The 19,749-nt window shown below is 42.0% G+C and overlaps 1 protein-coding gene across 1 annotated transcript in view; it reads right to left on the bottom strand.

The window, feature by feature from the left end:
- SLC22A4 (solute carrier family 22 member 4) overlaps nt 1-19,749 on the bottom strand; it is a 69,879-nt gene that overhangs the window by 32,837 nt on the left and 17,293 nt on the right. The window contains exons 2-3 of the mRNA XM_034779760.1: nt 14,945-15,048; nt 6,183-6,337 (exon numbers count right to left, since the gene is read on the bottom strand). Coding sequence (XP_034635651.1) covers nt 6,183-6,337; nt 14,945-15,048 — 259 coding nt within the window. The remainder of the gene's footprint in view (nt 1-6,182; nt 6,338-14,944; nt 15,049-19,749) is intronic.

The following is a 19,749-nucleotide window of genomic DNA, read 5'->3' as shown; positions in this document are numbered from 1 at the left end:
GTCTGTTAGTCTATAAGGTGCCACAGGACTCTTTGCTGCTTTTACAGATCCAGACTAACATGGCTACCCCTCTGATACTGTACAAATGTAGTGTATTTTTATAGTCACATAACTTGACCACAAAAAATCTGGTAACCATGGAAAGTAATAGATGCCTGAAGCTAAGGAAGGAAAGAAAAAGTTCCTGTAGAAAAGGCTTTCCAGGTAGACGGCTGAAGGACAGAACTGCAGAAATGAAACATAGGTTCAAAAAGAAATTATTCCCACTAATGCAGTGGTTCCCAAACTTGTTCTGCCGCTTGTGCAGGGAAAGCCCCTCGGCCCGCGCCGCTTCCAGCAGCTCCCATTGGCCTGTCTCCTAACAACAGATGCTAACTTCACACACAAATGCACATGCACAGAGAGAGTTTAGAAACAGGATGGATTAAACAGTAAGACCAGACATAACATTCTAATTATCTTCCCAGAACTAGGTTGCTGTCTTGTACTGGTTAACCTTCATGAAATACTGAGGAGAACACAAACAGGTACATTGTGAGTTTGGAAGCCAATTACCCAGCTTACATGCTGAGAGGTTATATAGTTAATAACCATTTAAGGTTATCTAATCAGCACCAAACTCACAAAGCCTAATAGATGGGATTTATGTAGGAATAGTTATCACTAGAGAACAAATACAGCTCCTGTTAATCACCATGTCTCCAACTTAATCCACAGTGTTGTAGGTTAAAAAGAGACCCAACACATTTTTCTAAAAGGATTTTCAGTTCAGCAAATGGCATTGACTTAGCCCACTGAGCAAAAGACAATCTTTTTAATAGCAACTTTACTAGCTCAGAAACCCGTCAGTGCTGTACAGCTCAGTAATGATCCATGAACTTAGATCAAAGGCTTGGCACAGCCCCTTCAACTTCAAACAACCTCATCTGAAAAAGACTGATAACAACCAGGGCTTGGATGGGGATAAACTGTATCTCTGCTGATGGCCTGACTTACTTATCAGCACCATGCTGCTGACGGTTGTGACACCCATTAGCCATGCTGAGACCCTGCCATGCCCCCTTGCATAGTACTGATTTTACATTGTGTTTTGGAACATTTAAAAGTAATGTTTCCCCATTAGTGTTTCACAGGGGTGGAAAAGAATAGGATTAACTGTTAGTATGTGGTTTTAACTGAAATTATCAAGATGCTAGTGTCAAAATGGCATCTCAGTTTAACATAGAAACATTTTTTTAAAAGACATCCCTATTTCAAACACCAGGCTTTGACCAAGAAGGCCCAGTTTGTTTTTCAACCAGATACATTCCCCCAAAATAAGGATTCCTAAAAGCACCCTGGTTACAACTGCCTGGTCATGACTAAAACTTTTCACTGTTGGATCATTGGGTAGGGGGAGGGATAGCTCTGTGATTTGAGCATTGGCCTGCTAAAGGGTTATGAGTTCAATCCTTGAAGGGGCCATTTAGGGATCTTGGGCAAAAAAAATCTGTCAGGGACAGTACTTAGTCCTGCTGTGAAAGCAGGGGACTGGACTCAATGACCTTTCAAGGTTTTTTGGGGGGGAAGGGGATAGCTCAGTGGTTTGAGCATTGGCCTGCTAAACCCAGGGTTGTGAGTTCAATCACTGAGGGGGCCATTTAGGGATCTGGGGAAAAATCTGCCTGGGGATTGGTCCTGCTTTGAGCACTAGGTTGGACTAGATGATCTCCTGGTCCCTTCCAACCCTGATATTCTATGATCACCCTTTTATAACATTTTTCCCACCATATTTTTCTGCTAGATGGCTTGCAGCCCTAGAATAGTTATATGACAGCTGACTCTTGCTTGTTACATCTTCCTCCTTTCTAGCTGGTGTGTATTTCTCTTACATTTTCCCTTTCTCTTATCATTAATGAGACAGCACATTCTTACATACCAGTACAGCACATTGCTCTAACCTACATGTGATAAAGCAGAGGGAATCCAAATGATTGCCACTTACATGCTATAACTATGTAGCCTAATACAATGTGGCGTAAAAACACTGCCCAGTGCTTTCAAAAATCCATGATTTAACTGCCCGTTCATCCTAAATACTTAACTTATCCTGATACTCTTCTAGAAGTACAATAACTCATCTGATTGACCTATTTGCTTTGTTAATGCACAACACTAAAACCTCGGCTAAGTTTTTGTCAAATCGTTAGGTTCATTTATTTGATCAAACTGTGTACTAAGTTAAGTGTGTAGAACCAAATCCTGATCTCATTTAAGAATGGAAAATCTGCTAACAGCAACAATTGGACCAAAATTTGGCTTTCAGTTTGGATTTCTCAAATATTGTACTTTGTTCTTTCCCAAATAATGGAAAACCCATTCAAGCCTCCCATCAGGCAAACTTTCCTTGAGAGAGGCAGAAACCTTCACTCAACAGCATTCCTCCCAAAAAAACATACCATTAAAGTCAAATTATAAGAATGAGAGTCTGTAATTTTTTTTCTCTTTCAGCTGATTTATTTCCTCATTGGATTCAGGAAAAGCTGGACAATCCACTTATACTTATTAGCAAGTATTGAAGAATTCTTCTTCTTCTGAGGAGCTGAAGGTAGATCCAAGAAGGGAGATGAGGCAGAGGAAATTAGATCTTCTCCACAACTTATTTTTCCCTGTGTGACCCAGGGACCTCTTGGTGCAAATCGGCAGAGGGCAGAAGGGGCAGGCATGGGTTTCATAGGGATCCCCAAGTCGGACATATACATAAAACAGTTCTCTGAAGAGTGGCACGGAAGGTCTCTGCCGAGAGCTATAGCTGACATAATCATTGTGAAATATATGTACGGATAGTATTTAAGGAGGCATGTATCCATACTGAAAATTATGTTCTTAAGGTCTTTGATTTAAGAAGGTCACCAAAAGGTGACATACCTTGGAATGTTCCTTTCAGGCAGGAGGTAAGAGACACCTATTTTTAACTATACGGGTATGGTGTATTGTATGCAAATAGGCATACAGCCTGAGGCATACTTCGCCAGTTGTAAAATGAGAGATTGCAAAATCTACAAGAAAGGAAATCTGTAAGATGAAACACACAGCAGTGGGTGTCCTGTTTATAAATAAAGGCAAAAGGATGGGACAAGTATATCTTGGGGCAAAGAAACATGAATCCTTCACCTGGGAGGCAAGCTGAAAGGAGGGTCACAGCCAAGCCTGGCTGTAAAGCACTGCAAGGATTTTGGGGGAGCAATATTCTACAAGACTTGAGAGTATTTTGTTAATTGAGTCTAGGCTTTAGAATGTGTGTTACAATTTTCTTTTATATGTAACCATTTCTTTCCAATACTTCTATTTCCTACTTTTTGAATCTCTAATCTTTGTTAAACAAACTTGTACTTGATTTCACTATAAACATATCTAAGAGGTGTGTGTAAAGAAAAGCAGCGATCTGAGGGGGAACTGGTAAACTGGGTTGCACTATTTCTTTGGATGCAGCAAATCTCTCAATACCGAGTGGACCAGGGGCTGGATATGCCAGGGAGATACTTGGAGGGCCTATTGCTCACCTGCAGAGTAACATGGGGCCTGCCAGGCCAGAGGAGAGTGCTTATGTTGCCCATGGCCGCTGGCGTCGGGGAGCTGACCCATGGCAGGCACAGACAAGGCTTCCTCATGCTAAGGGCAGGTGGCAGCGAGCTGCCTCACAACCCCGGGTACCTTCAGGAAGCATCACACCCTGCACCTCTACTAGGAGGTCAATCTCACAATTTAAGGTCGTCTTTTACTAGCAGTGCTACACAGATGCCTTAGAAATGGATACTTGAGACACAAAATAGGTTTGTCTAAGGCCACATTGTGCTGTTGAGAGAAAGTGCCCAACAGAGGCGAATGAGATTTTGTAAAAAAAAAAAAAAAAAAAAAAAGTAACTGGCCTCTGGAACAAATCACTTGCTAGCTAGCCACATGGCGAGGGGAAGGCTCTGCTATGGGACACAGTTCATTTGTCTCCTCCCCTCTTGAGTATGAAATGTTGATAGCACAGTACCAAGATATTTTACTTCCACGTGTCCCTTAACCACTAAGTTTTCAGTTAAGTCAAGTGAGCTTGCTTGAGAATATTCAATAAAGTGTCCCTAGGAGATAACTTTCCACAGTCAGTTAAATTCAGGCCCACTGACTTTGGCAGGCTATGGAACAAGCCCTTAGAGAGGACGCCATGCAAGTCTGAAGTATCTATCACACTGTTCTCTAGTGGATTGAACCCTTGAGTGTGAGCCTTCACATCTGGAAGCAGTTCTACAAAATAAATCCACCCTTAATCTCTCCACTAAGATTCGCTTGGAGGGATGGCAGGTGTTCTAGTAGCACAGACTCAAGTGAATAGAAATGGGTACATTTTTCCTGTGTTATCAGCATTTTACAAGATACTCCCAACCTTAGTATCCTATTGAGGGACTGCCCGTTTCAGATGCTATTTTCCTATGAGGTAGTATGTATTTAAAGCCACAGTATAACTAACGTAATTATTCAGATGTAACCCTGTTATCAAAGACATATTAGCTATATGCTGAAAGAAAAATTCATGCTTTCTTGGATGTTTAAGGATTATTTATAGCGTGGCCTTTTATTAACTCTTATACTTCTATAATTCTACAACTTAAATCTATTTAACATGCACTGATTATATATGCAATAGCATATGAGTTGACCATAACACTAAATAAAACAATGATAAATGGATGATGAAATTAATTAATTGGCTACCATTGGAATGAATATTCTTTAAATCATCTCATTTGGAAATCATACTTTGTAGTAAATGCACTGTGAAAAAAGTCCGTTCTTTTGAAATATTCGTGGTCATGATGTATCAGCATTTTCCTTTCCAGCTTCCATCCAGTTTGCAGGGGATTACATTGAAAAAGAAAAATCTGGCATGTAACACACTATAATATGGTTACAATGCTTCTGGTTTTAGGAAAAATAAGTTTGTAAACCAAATGAGATTAAAAATGAAAAATTATAAAAATGTTTTAACTGTCTGATCAACATCTGCTTAAAACCAAAACCAGTGGTGGCACAGTGAGTGAACTATACACATTTAATGTGATCTCACTGTCAAGAATGCATGCAAATCTACAGTCCTTTCAGTAACTTAACCTTTGGCGAAAGGTCACTTAGTCAGACTTTACCTTGTTTTGCCATATGGAAGGGTCATTTTAATTTGCAACACTGTAGTTATTAAAGCAATATGATCAATGGAATCCAGCACTGGCATAAGAAGGTGCAATTTCACTGAAGCCAATGGATTTACACCAGGTACAACTTTGGCATGGGACTGAAATACAGGCAGTAAAAAAGTTCGCTGCAAGTGGGTGGGTGGAGTGGGGAGGGAGTTGACGCGGCTTTTCTGAGAGCTGTTCCTTTGGATAACAGGCCTTGAACTATTTCCAGAGCCTGTTTCTTTCCCTAGAGAGAGGAAAATTCAGGGCGAGGGTTTCAGACCTGACCGTGCCAGAGTACATTTTTCCTTGAGCAAAGCATGAACTACTGTGTTCACAGCACTCCACGCAAATCGAGAGAAGTTGACAAAACTAGTGAAAGGTACTTAAGTATAATAAACTTTCAAATTCCTTTATCTGCAGAACATTATTGCGTCTGAATTATTGGCAACTTCTCTGAATTCACCATTTGAGTAGCTCTCGGAATATGGAAGTTTGTTAAGGCCCTGACTTAGCTAAACAGTTAATCATATGTTTCACTTTGAGCATATGCTGAAGTCTCACTGAAATCAATGGGATTTAGGCATATATCCAAGTGAGTTGCTGAATTGGGTCCTAATGCAGGTACTTCAAAAAAAAAAGGGGGGGGGGGAGTGGGAATTCCTTCTTTTCCACCTCAATTTATAAACATACTGGACACTGTAGCTTACGGTTTGGCATAAAGAAACGTTTTTCATTATTATTTAAAAGTCTTCTAAAATACTCTTTTCGTCTAAGACAGTAAAATGTACATTCAGCATATAGTTCATGCTTGTTTACAGAGATTCCTTAATTTTTTCAAGAAAATATCCTAGTAGAATAGATTGAGGATTATGCACAGTGGAGAATGTGACAGTCTCTTATCAAACGATCTGCTTGGAATTAAAACCTAAGTCATTCACCAGCACACTCAGCAAGCATTTAATGTAACAGACATGTTCATACCCAGAATGAAGGCCACCACGTAGTTCGAGATCTGTCCCATGCCAACTATAAGAAACAGCACTGTGAACATCTCCCAGCTGGTAGAGAAGATCTGCACAAAACTGAAGCCAGTCTGCACTGCCATGGTTGCAAAGAGAATACTCTTCCTGCCAAACCTTTTGCAAAAACAAAGAGAGGAAAGTTATATTAAAAAAAAATACAGAATAAAAATAATTTCAAGGTGCATGGCTAGGCAATACAGACCTAGCACATACATCCCACTCAAAGCCACATAGCTTATCAACACTGGCAGTGCTCTATTAGTCCATCATTTTTAGGAGCATTAAAAATGGAGGTTCTTTGGAACTCAAGACATTAACAAAAATAATTCAGAAGAGCAGACATCCTAAAGAGTTGTTAGTATCTCTGTGACGCAGATACAATTCAGCCCCCTTGTGCATATACATTATGATAGCCTTTAATTACATCATCACATACTATTTTTTCCAGATCCCATTCCTCATTCAGCACACAGGACGGATACTGCTCACTTAATGAGAAGCTATTCAATATTTTATTTTCTCCTCACTGTTCAGTATGCAGCTCTAGGCCTTGTTCAAAGGCAACTACTGTACGAAGACAAATTTATTAATTTCCTCCCTATCGTATCTGAGTGCTTCACAAATATTACATCATTTCTAACCTGTTCCTGTGCCAATCTGCCTCTACCCCACCCTTGGCTCCTTGCCCCAATTCCACTCTCCCTGTCGACAAGAGGGCTGCCAACTTTGTAATATTTAAAAAACAAACACTCCAGCAGGAGTGCCAGAACCTCCCCTTCCCCACCTCTTCCCAAGGCCCCACCCCCGTTCACTTCTCTTTCCCCTTCTGCCCCACTCCCCACCCCCCGCCCCCAATCTCCTGCATGGGTTGGGAGGGACTCGTCTGCGGAGCCAGCACGGGGAATTGCAGCCACCCAATGCAGATAAGAGGTGGCCCCAGCTGAGTAGCGGCTGGCACAGGTGATGACTCGGCACCTCCCCCACCCACAGTAACTGAACTTTGGGTGTCCAGTCAGTAGATCCAACCGGACACCGTCAGGTCCCCTTTTCGACCAGACTTTCAGGTCAAAAACCGGACACCTGGCCACCCTATTGTCTACCCAGACCCACTCTCCACTCCTTAGACTTCTCAGCCTAGTCCCACACTCCCCCTCCAGGCTCACTGTCCAAGTTCCAATCTCCTCCCACCCCAGCTCCTTGACCCTAGTCTCCATGCCACTCCCACTTTCACCTCCCAGCTCCGTGACCTAGTCTCCATGCCACTCCCACTTTCACCTCCCAGCTCCTCAACCTAGTCTCCATGCCACTCCCACTTTCACCTCCCAGCTCCTCGACCTAGTCTCCATGCCACTCCCACTTTCACCTCCCAGCTCCGTGACCTAGTCTCATTCTTGGAAACAACTGAACTATTCTGTCTGAAGTATTTTTTTCTTTGTTTGTTTTGTTTTTTTTAAATAAACAAAAGTCAGCCTGAGGCAGACACCTGGCGTGGAAAATTTCAACCCAAACCCTCATATGTTTGGTCACACTATAGGCAACAGAAAAAAGGGTTTCTTAAAATGGGATGTGTTGGACAACTTTAATAATAGGTAGTATAAAGAAGGTTTAATATATTGTCCTTCTTGAAGAACACTTCTGATTTTCACATACTGGCAGAAATAGTTCAGCTCCCAAAAGTATAGAAACAGCAATACAACAGCTGCAGTTACGCAAGACATTTATCTATCTAAGGTAGTCAGAGTGCCAATAAGTGTGATAAATATACAATTAATCAGAGGCCTAATCTTGCATTGCATTAAAGTCAATGGGAGCTTTGCCCGTGACTTCAACGGATGCAGAATCAACATGCAGGAGAGCGAGTCTCATAGCAGCTTATTCTGCTGGAACAATAAAACCGAAGTAGTAGAAATCTAGCAATGATTTAACTATACTCCTTCTTCTCCACTTCTGGTCTATATTACGTTTCTTTTCCTTTTTCTTATGGAAATATAACTGCAAGCTAACCTCTGGATTTAAAGACACATAACCCCTCCACATGCTGTGTTAAGGTTGCAAAGCCAAGCACTCAAAAGTTAGGAAAGGACAGAATTAAGATTGCCTCTCCAACCTTAATTCGGCCCCAATGTGCATATGGATGATGATATAGACTTATGTCATTAAAGACTGTACTATTTTTCCACAGAATACCTGCCTCATCCATAAGGACACATTGATATGTATGTGGAGTTTAAGGGGCTTTTATTATAAAGGGTGGCTACAATATTCTCTCACGTGGAGAGTGGTTTCTGCAACAGCACAGGTGAAACTCAGAACATACAACTCTTTCTTGTCAAAAATTTTACTAAAAAGTCCTATCAGGGCCCTGACAGCAGCAAGGCAGAACTGAATGTATCTGAAAGTAAATTTACATGCTGAAGATTTTTTTTTTTTTAAAGAGGTTTCCCACACCACAAATGGTGCCAGAAAGCTTTAGTGATTATCATGTCTCCTTTTTAAAATATTAAATTAACCGAGTTCTGCTCTTCGGGCAAGAGTCAGTGGATTACTTTTGGATTAAATGCAATTTAGTACTTGAGGTTTTAGGATTAAAACTTCCATCAAGTTTTACAAACCCACATTCGTCATCCCAAGAAGCTGATTCCTTGTACAAGAGTTGAGCAGATACATAAAATCCTTGAGGATGCTCCATAAAAGGGGTCATAGTGGACAAGCAACTCAACATGAGCTCCCAATGCAATGCTGTGGCAAAAAGGGCTAATACGATGCTTGGATACATAAACAGGGGCATAGTGAGTAGGAGTAAGGAGATGATTTTACAACTGTGCATGACACTGGTGAGACCATTACTGGAATAGTGCTATGAAGGATGTGGAAGATGCCCATAATATTTTATGTTCTTCTGGTTGACTTTTATTGTGTTGTTTGCTATATGATAATAAGGGGTGAAGTCAGGCATGGCTTAAGCTACATGTAGCCTGGATGGGGGACAAACACTTCCAAATCCCCCCGCCCTGCATTTGCTCATAATTAAAGGACAATGCTGCTTTGAAGTCTATCCCTGACCCCCCTGGTGGGCCACATAAGCCAATTTCATCAGGTTCAAGGCACAGGGGAAGACAAAGAACTTTGGGGTGGATAAAAGGGCAAACTCTGAGGAACAGGGGAGAGGGAGACAGACTCCAGGGATGTAGACTGTCCCCTCGCTCCCAAAGTTGGGGGTGTCTGGATAAGGTAGGCCTAGCTAGGCTTTAGGTATGTCATTTATGCATATAGACTATTGTGTTACCCACCTTTGCACTTGTCATGCTTTGTACCTACTGTCTGGATTACACAATACTTTATTTTGAAAAGGCTGTTTTGACCCACTGGTCACAGCTTCTGAAGAGAAGACTCACAGAGCTTGAACCCAGTCAGGCCTGCTGAGCAATCACAAATGGTACACAGGCAGTAGCCTCGTATCCTGGTCAAAGAGTGGGTGAATCGCAGGATTCCACCCCAAAGAGATGGAAGACTCAAGGCATAAAGTCCAGAGAGACCACAGGAGGAGGAGTCAGAGGTGCAGCTAACCCTGAACTGAGACAACTGCGTCCAATTCTGGGGTCCACATTTTGAAAAAATGTTGCAAAATTGGTGAGGATACAGAAAAGACCCACAAGAATTATTCGAGGACTGGAGAAAATGCCATGCAGTGAGAGACTTAGAGTTCAATCTGTTTCTTCTTCTTCACTGTCACCTTGTTCCATCAAGCAGGGCGAGTGTCTCCTGTTCTTCTTCCCCAAGCATTATTGGCAAGCATCTTCCAAGCTGACACCAATGTTTTTCATGTCTTCCTTCAGCGTTTCGAACCACCCTTTTTAGATCTTTCTTGGGTACTTTGTCCCGTGACTACTAGTTCTTGTACTCTCTGGCCAACATATCCGATATCTCACATGACCCAGCCATCTCAGTCAATACTCCCTCAGCTTTTCTGTGATGGGGACTACGTGAATCATGGCTCATACCATTTCATTGCATAACCTATCAGCTCTCATCCTACACAACGACCCACCTGAGCAACATGAAGTAGTAGTTCCCTCTTCCTCACCGGCCATACGTCATGGCTGGCCCAATCATGACCTTATACACTTTGCTTTTTAGTTTCTTTGGCATATTCTTATCTCAGAGAATTCCCATCACTTCCTTCCATTTACACCAACTGCTTTTCATGCAGCCCCTAACATTCCCATCAATGCTCAACACTGGATGGAGGTATTTAAGTTGCCGCACAGACTTTAAACTCTATACCATCTGTAGTAGGAAGAGAGCCTGAAACATAAGCCCTTGTATCAGAGGCCTGGTATGAGGCAGGACCTGCTCACAGAATCTGACAAGAACAGGGCTGATATTGCAAAAATACACATTCCTAAGAAGTGCTAGTCACAGAGTACTCACGCAAACACATCCCAATATCAAGTGGTACCAGAACATCCTGATATCAAGGATGGTACAAAAACATTCCCCAAGGATAACAGGAACACGCTGACCCCTCCTAAAAGATAAGGTCAGGATGACAGTACGAGAAATGTTTTAATCGAACCAACATGTACAAGGTGATGGGTAATACCTAGCCACATCAGGGGGCAGTAACTAACTATGTCAGAGGCTGTACGGAACTTGTTTGTATCAGGGTATAAAGATGTATCTCAGAGGGAGTATCTTTGTCCAGCCAAGGGGGGAATGGAAAGTCCCACCATTCACTGAGCTGCGTCCCCATTGTCACGGGTATATACATCTTAGTATCCTTGTAGAGTCTGCCAGGTGCGATTACCGTGCTTTGTCGACAATAAACGTGGCCTGACGCCTTCTTACCTTAACGGATCTTGTGGTCATTGGGCAGATTGCTTGAGGTCTGCTTTGCCAGGTGTCTGCACAGAGCTGGGGCAACACACAGGGAGAACACACACACGCAGCCAAACATCTAACCACATCATCTAGTTTTACTGGCTTCTCATTGTCCCTCTTGACAAAGCATCACATGTATTCTGTTTTTTGTTGGCTGACTTGTAAGCCATTTTCTTCTAATGCAGCCCTCCATTAGTTCTAGGTCCCTTTCCATTTCATATTTATCTTCACAGCACAACATAATGTAACTGGCAAAAAGCATGCTCCATGGACCCTGTCGCCCAATCTCCTGCGTCAAGGTGTCCATTAAGGTCACAAATAGGAATGGGCTTAAGGCTGATCCTTGATATAGACCTCCCTTCACAGTGAATGACTCACTGCAGCTGCTTCTCACTACGGTCGCGCTATATTCATACGTGTCCATGATAGACCAAAACGTATGTCTCCAGCAGATTGATTGATCACAGTCACCCCCCTATCAATTCTCTAGGAGCTCTGTCATTAGCCTTCTCCAAATCCAAACACAAAGTGCAATTCCTTGTGTTTTTCCCTGTTCTTCTGCAGCATTCGGGTTGCAAACACTTTATCCATTGTTGACCTTCCTGGCACTGGCTCTTGCTTACTTGATACTCCAGCTCCTCCTGAAGACTTTTCTCAATAATTCTTTCCAGCCATTTAATTGTGTGACTCATTAACTTGATGGGTCGTTACTTACTACATTCTTGCACATCACCTTTACCTTGAAGATAGGGACCAATGTACTCTTAGTTCGCCTGTCAGACATTTTTCCCCACTATGGACGAGCTGAAAATTTTTTTCCTCATCACTACCCCCTCCTGGCTTAATGCTTCAAATGCCTCAATTGTTACACTTGTCTGGTCCCACTGCCTAGCCATGTTTCGTCATCTTTAATGTTGTCTTAAGAGGTTGTTGCTCAATGATTTCTTTGCAGTCTCTTCACTGAATAGTTTCTCATAAAACTGCTGACACCTTCTAATGATTTCGCAGTCTTCCATCTTTTACACACTTCACAGCTCCCAAGTCCTCTGTGCTTCTTTCCTAAACTATATATTCCTTTTTCACTTTCCTTCATTAGTAGTTCTGTTCATAAGGCTTTTCTACAACTACTCTTTTCACCATTTACTTCACCAGATTATATTCCTCAACTTTCCACTTTCTGCCATTGCTTAAACCGATCCTCCTCCTTTACTACCTCTGGCACATCGCTGGATCACCACATCTCCTTGCCATAAAATTTCCATCCTTTCATTTGGCCAGAGGCAGTTTGTGTTAATATATTTGGATATTTTCCTCCCCAAAGTTCATTGGTGTCATTGTGTTGGTTTGGTTGTTGTCCAATCTCTACGGAACCTCATCCTTAAATCTCAGACTAACTTCTCTATCTGTGAGCTTCCACCACTTGATCCTTTGTTCTGTAATTCATCTTTTGTCCCCCGCTAGCCTCCCCCCACAGAAATCCACTACACGTAATGTATGTTGCTCTGCAACTTGCTCTCCTGGAATCACTTTCTAGTCTCTTCCTCTTCTCAGGAAGTAATCTATCTGGGACCGGTTGGCAAAGAACTTGTATGTCATTAAGTGATGTTTCCTCTTTATAAAGTAAGTACTGGCAACAACCAGCTGTGGGCTCTGGCTAACACTAAGGTATCTTCACCAGCTTCATTTCTAGTTCCAAAGCCTCATTCTCTGTGACAATCACTTGGCCCTCACTGTATTCTCCCATGTGTTCTCAACTTGTGGTACTTCACTTATCTCTTGGCCCAGCACTATCTGGAACTCCTCCTCCTCCATCATGCAATGAACCTGTGGCGCATATCTGCATATAACATTCAATATTTGTTCTCTGCTCAGTGCTATTCTTTCATCAGCCAGTCACTCTTACTTTGGATATCCAATACCCTATCCTTTAATATTACTGCTATAATCATACCTATTCCATTCCCCCTTGCTACAGAGTCATAATACATTATCCAGTATCAGTGGATTTCAACCCCTTCCATTTTTACTCTTGTATACAGATAATGTGCATTCCCCTTTTCTTCAACATCTTGGCTTCTTCTCTTGATTTCCCAGTCATTGCTCCCACATTCAAGAAAGCCAAACATAGGTCTTGGGCTCACTTCTTTAGCCACATGCACCCAGAATGTGGTAGCCTTTTCCCATTTTCCACAGCCTTCAGGAGAAGCGGTCACATGTTGCTTCCAGGGGATGCCCTAGCATTGTACTGATATACTCCCCGAGGACAAAGACCCACAGAGCAGTGGTTCTCAAACTTTTGTATGGGTGACCCCTTTCACACAGCAAGCCTCTGAGTGCAACCCCCCTTATAAATTAAACACACTTCTTAATATATTTAACACCATTATAAATGCTGGAGGCAAAGCAGGGTTTGGGGTGGATGCTGACAGCTTGCGACCCCTCATGTAATAATCTTGTGACCCCCTGAGGAGTCCTGACCCCCAGTTTGAGAACCTCTGCCATAGAGCATGTGTGATTGGCACAAATTTTACAAACCAGCTATCCAGGCCAGAAGTTCTTAGTTTGAAATTGGAGTCCCTTCTCCTAGGTGGACTGCCAACCATAGCTAACAAGCCCCCTGTGTCCAGAGCAATCTCGTTAGTAGGTACTAGACACCCACCTTTCACACCCATACTTTCAATTAAGGACGCCTTCGCAACAAGAAGACACATGATAGGAGTTTGTCTGTCAGAGGCTAGATCTTATGCCAGCTGCATAAGGCATTTTCTAGGTAGTGAGAGCTCATCCTCAAAGGCACCATGGCAGCTCTTTGGGAGGAGAGTTGAGAGGAGTGACGTGATTATAGTGTCTACGTACCTTCATGGTGAGAAAGGTCCTAAAGGGCTCTTTAGCAGAAAAAGGCATAACAAGAACTGACGGCTGGAAGCTGAAGCCAGACCAATTCAAATTAGAAATTAGGCACATATTTTTTTAACAGTGAGGCTGATTAACCACAGGAGCAAACTAACAAAGAAAGTGGTGGATTCTCCATATCTGCTTGATGTCTTCAAATCAAGACTGGATGCCTTTCTGGAAGAAAGACATTAACCAAACAAGCTTTTAGGTTTAATACAGGATTAAATGGGTGGTTTTCAATGGCCTGTGATATACAGGAGGTCAGGCCAGATTATCTAATGGTCCCTTCTAGTCTTTAATCTGAAGAATGGATCTATGAAAAATATATCTGCTCCTGATGAATCACGTTATGATTTACAGTAATTTAGGGTTGGCTCCATCCTTCATTTTGGATCTGCTCAGTTTGTCTCCATCGAACCCTCTTCAGTACACTGACAAAAATGGTGAATTGAGTTCAAGCCATCTCACTGCTCCTAGACTGGGTCTTCCATTATGATGTTAGATGTTTTATTCTTGATGAAACTACTTGAAGAGCATGGATAAAGAAATATCAACTGACCCTTTGTCGAATGGTCAAATACCACATCTGAGTACAAGGCAAATACATGTGCACTTTGCAGAGATTAGTTCCTAGTTTGAAGTGCATCATTGATTTTAATTCTAAAGGTGCCTGCTGAACGAATAGAAGAACAGAGCTGGGAATTTCAAAGAAGCTAATGGAGTAGGTGCCCAGTTCCCAATGAAAGTCATGGGAATTGGGCACCTAACTCCGTTAGGCCCCTTTTAAAATCTCACTGTATATGACTTAGCACCCTCATTTTGGTTGAGCACAGATTAGTCTTGAAACATGCTCAGAAAGGAAAGCTTACGCTCCTCTTTTTAAAGGGTAAGGTCAAGCTGTACAATTCTAGAAACAACAAGGCTAACCTTCTGCATGTACTTTACCTGTCTGAGAGCTGTCCTGATATAAAGGATCCAATAAGCACCCCCACAAAAAACAAGGAGGTAGTCAGGGGGGTTTTCCAGTCATCATCACATACCAGATTCCACTGCAAAAGAAAGAGCAACAGGTAACATTCCTTATTACTTAATATCATTTCACAATCATTCCAATCAAAAGATGACTTAAATTAGCTGATTAGTAACAAGTTCATTTTGAAAGTGATTGGATTTCAACATTCTTTGGTGTATTCTCCCGCACTTGTTTTTCTGCCTGGGTCTGAATATCGGGCACTTCTAGGCATACTGTATTAGACAGTGGTGGCTCCTTACATTTCACAATCATTGAGATCAAAAGATGACTTAAATTAGCTGTTTAGTAACAAGTTCATTTTGAAAATGCAGAGATTTCAAATTCTTTGGTCTAATTTGCCCACACTTGTTTTTCTGCCTGGCCTGGATATAGGGCACTTCTAGGCATAGTATATTAATTAGACAGCGACGGCTCGCTACCCAGAAGCATAGTTTACAGACAGCAAAAAAGAAAAAAATGAAATCACCTCCTCTCTTCTAGGGACGGGCAAAATTACAACTGACTTCATAGAAGTCAGGATAAGGAACCTTGCTATCCCTTCAATATGGTTTCTGTAAGGCCTCTAGCTGCCTCCCTATTTGGCCCCAATTTAATTTCGCCCCCCGCCCCCGGTTCTATCAGACCTACAATGCACTCTGAGACATGTCACCACAGAGCAGACAAGTCGGAGTTTGGTGACAGCTGGGTGCAGCACAATGGTTGACACAGACACCCCAGGAGGTGGGGGGTATTTTTGGACACCTAACATGAGACACCCTAAAGGGGCCTAATTTTCAGAAAGGGTTGATCACCCACCAATGCAAATCAAGACAACCAGAGGGGGAGCCTAAGTTGGGCACCCAAAGACCACTAGTCATTTTTGGCTATTGTGACCACACAGAAATAATGGAGATTGAGACACATTTACAGGGTCAGAGCAGGCCAGAGAGCTGTGAGGAAGACAGGAAAGATTCAAAGAGACTGACAAGCACCCAAATGTTTCCCGACTATATGCTTGTATCATTGGATCCCCATAACCTACCTCTTCATCAGTCAGGGGTTTTAGATTTGAAGCCAACTTGGTCAGGGACTGTCTTTGCTATGTCTGCATGGCGCTCAGCACAATGGGGCCCAGACCTGGACTGAGACCTTATCATAATATAAAATATTTACTACTAGTCTCTCCCTCTTCCCCCCCTTCACAAAACCTTTCTGATTTTTTTTCTAAATTAATGGAATTTATAGCAACTTCATTTTCACTGGGGGGAAAAGCATTTAGTCAGAACATTGGTTATGGAGCTTTGTTACAGGTTTGTTCAAGTGATGATTGCAGCGACGGCATTGAGAGAGCCACGCACTACTACAACAAGAACTGTAAATATTTCTAGTTTCAGACAACAGGTTATTTTCCAGGGCCCGATAGTCCCCCACTGATTCCACAAACAGGGCGTGGTGTAACGGATGTGGAAGGGGGGTTAGAGAGCAAGAGCTCCACAGCATTATCTCCTTCATAGAACCCTGCAGAAGTTCCTCCACCAGGGCTTTCTAGGGGGTTGGGCTCTACATTTTTCCAAAGAGGGTGGGGTGGCTGGCACAGTTGATATCAGAGGCATCATAGCTTCCTTCTCCACAAAGCTGTGGGGAAAATAAGTTAGTACAATAAATGCTGAGAAATGCAACCTTATCTTACTCTTCTGAATGGAGATCCAGGAGCAGTGACCAGTACAGCTACTGCAAAAACAATGCTATCACAGTGCCCTGGATATACACATACTGGGGGGAGAGGGGAGGAGGAACAGAAGCTCTGAAAGAGCGCAATCCCCCCTACACACACACACACACACACCCTACCTGAATGAAGTGGCAGGAACAGAGAGTTTTCTGGGCCCTACACCAGTTCTTTGGCATACAGACTCTCACCACAAGAGCTCAACAAGAGTCATTTACATTTGAGATGAGGTTCCTGGTTTAAAACAGGGTGGGGAGGCAGGTAGGGGGTCACAGGCTTGCGGGCAGCATGATCCCACATTTGTGAAAGTTTTCATTGTACCTGCATTGCTCTAGTGCAAGGCTTGTTGCGTTTCTGTATCTAAAAAATGCTGTCAAGTTAAAAAAAAAAGTCAACTCATTTCACACATTAAAAACACTTTAAAATGCCTTCTGATTTTATAAGCTACAGAGCTAGTTTAGTGTTCACTATTTATTCTGGAATTTGTTTTGATTGGACCTTTAAACTGAGCCACCGTGGAAACATTTCTATTGATCTTCAGTTTAAGCTTATATCAACCCGATAGCGCAAGGGTTTTTTTAGAACATTCATAATGAATCTCATCCCAGGCAAGTGACAATTGAGTATGTTTTTGTCACAGCATATGTTGAAATAAACAACCTTGATCAGATGTGTTTGCCAGAACTGCTTGTGAGTCCAGAGTTCACAAATATTGATTTCAGATTAGATCATTTTGCCATACATCTAGGCTGATTAAGCATCAGATCAAAGCAATATTATCTTGTACAACATAATATAAATCACATTTAAATCCATCCCTTTACAGGAACTTGTCCTTCGATAATGCAGCAGGTAGAGCATGAAATATAATGCAGAGGCAATGTTTGAAAAAGTAAATAAAATCTATTCAGATGTACTGTAGTTAGAGGATAGCTTCAGCTGAAATCTCAATGGTGGATTGTTCAGACCGTTAGCCTAATTTTCAAATGATTTAGAGGGTGAAAAAAATCCACAACATTTATTTTCATACAGAATACCCCGCAATACTCTCTCTATTTTTATCCCATAATACCCACTCTGAACTTTTTATCCTGCGCCTACTATTACGGCAGAGGGTCCTGCAGGATCCCACAGGTTCCACAGAACCCACTGTCATAACTGCAGTAGCGGTATAAAAGTTTAACACACAATGGATGGGAGTGGGTTTTTCAGCGTGGGATGGGAGCAGGATTAAAAAAAAAAAAAAAATAGTCCTCCCATGCCAGCTCTCCAGCTGCCCAGCTCTGAAGGCAATGCTGCCGCCAGCAGCAGCGGAGAAGTAAGGGTGGCAATGGGGCACAACTGGAGGAGGGGCACAACAAATTCCAGGAATGGTAGAGGCGGAGGCAAGTGGAAAAGTTTGCGTACCACTGTAGTAGAGTCAACCCAAACATGTTGAGTTAGCCAAAGTATTCCTGTTAATGTTATGGGAGACACATAGCTAAGTCCTTATGCAAGTCATATTGGATGGCTCAAGAAATAGGCAATGCCATATTTCACATCTAGAGCAATAGATCAGATTTGGTCCAGCTGATATAACCAAAATTTATTCTGATTGGCTGGCTGCTTAATGGTCTTTGTCAATTGAATTCAGTACAATTCTTAATGGACAGGTATCCTCAACACGAAGACTATCACCATTTTCTGACTCCCATTGTCAGTTTAAGCAGAGATGGCAAAGGGGATTGAACTGTCAGTGAGTGGAAGGATTCTATTTTTAAGTGTGTGAAACCTGACTCTTTTCACACTCATACAATTAGCTATCTACTGTCATTCAATGGAGATTTAAATTCTCTCTCTTATTGGCACCCAGTATATTAATCTATAGTACTTGTCTTGTCTATTGAATGCCTACATTCTAGAATCTAGGAGAGGGTTGTAAGAGTTAATCCTACTTTTCTCTATGGAGTACAATAATTATACTATTATTAACCATCAACAGAACTTCATTTACTAAAATGTGACAGTAGTTGTTTTGAGATATTAGTATCTGTCCAACTGGTGCATCTTACGGAGTCCCGTCACCAATCATGGAAAAAAGGAGAGGCAACAAAAATGTGAGGTTTGTACTACATTTTCTAAACCAAACTCTTGATTTTAAAGTTTTTAAACTAGCCAATTATTTTTCCTTTTTTCCCCCAGCATCATCCAAGGTTTCCATGGATAAACCAGATCCTTTTACTCCTCTATTGGGCCCAATCCTGCAACTTTTAAACAGGAAGCCGACTTGATTATTGCAAATAAAGTCAATTGACTATCAGCCACACAAAATGGATTGCAATAATTAAATTATAGTTTAGCCCTTTTGTAGATTAACTATAAACACACCTTCTGAAATATCTTAACTGAATAAATTATTCATTAACCAAGTCATTCTGCAGAATTCCTGACCAAACACATCCAGGGGCAAAGTCTTGGTAAACTTGGAAGGAAGGTGCTTTTACTTTCAGCAGCAAAAACTATTTAGGCAAGAGACTACATCCACGATAGCCAAATACCTCAACTTGATTACTACAAGCTAGCAAGGGCATGCAGAATAGTGAATTTTGTCTGCTGCTGGTAATAGGTGACAACTTAGGATTCACAGATTTGCAAACCAATTACTTCTCCAAAATAATAGCAGAGATCAGTTTCATTGCTGAAGTGACAGTGCCCTTTTAGGAGATTATCCAACCAGCTTTCCCACACACAACACTTTATTCTGGTACTCTATCCGAAATTACTGCTTCATTTTCTTCAGTGTTCCATTGTGCTACAGGGCTCTACCTAGCATCACATAGTACAGAAACCATAATATTTAGCAGGAAACTACACTAAGGCCTGGTCTACACTAGGCGTTTATGTCGAAGTTAGCGCCTTTACATCGAATTAACCCTGCACCCGTCCACACCGCGAAGGTATTTAGTTCGACATAGAGGTCTCTTTAATTCGACTTCTGTACTCCTCCCCGACGAGGGGAGTAGCGCTAAA

Source organism: Trachemys scripta, chromosome 8 (genome assembly GCF_013100865.1).
Source record: "Trachemys scripta elegans isolate TJP31775 chromosome 8, CAS_Tse_1.0, whole genome shotgun sequence".
Classification (NCBI taxonomy): domain Eukaryota; kingdom Metazoa; phylum Chordata; order Testudines; family Emydidae; genus Trachemys; species Trachemys scripta.
Note: the sequence above shows the minus strand (reverse complement) of the source record. Positions and strands in the feature narration are given on the sequence as shown.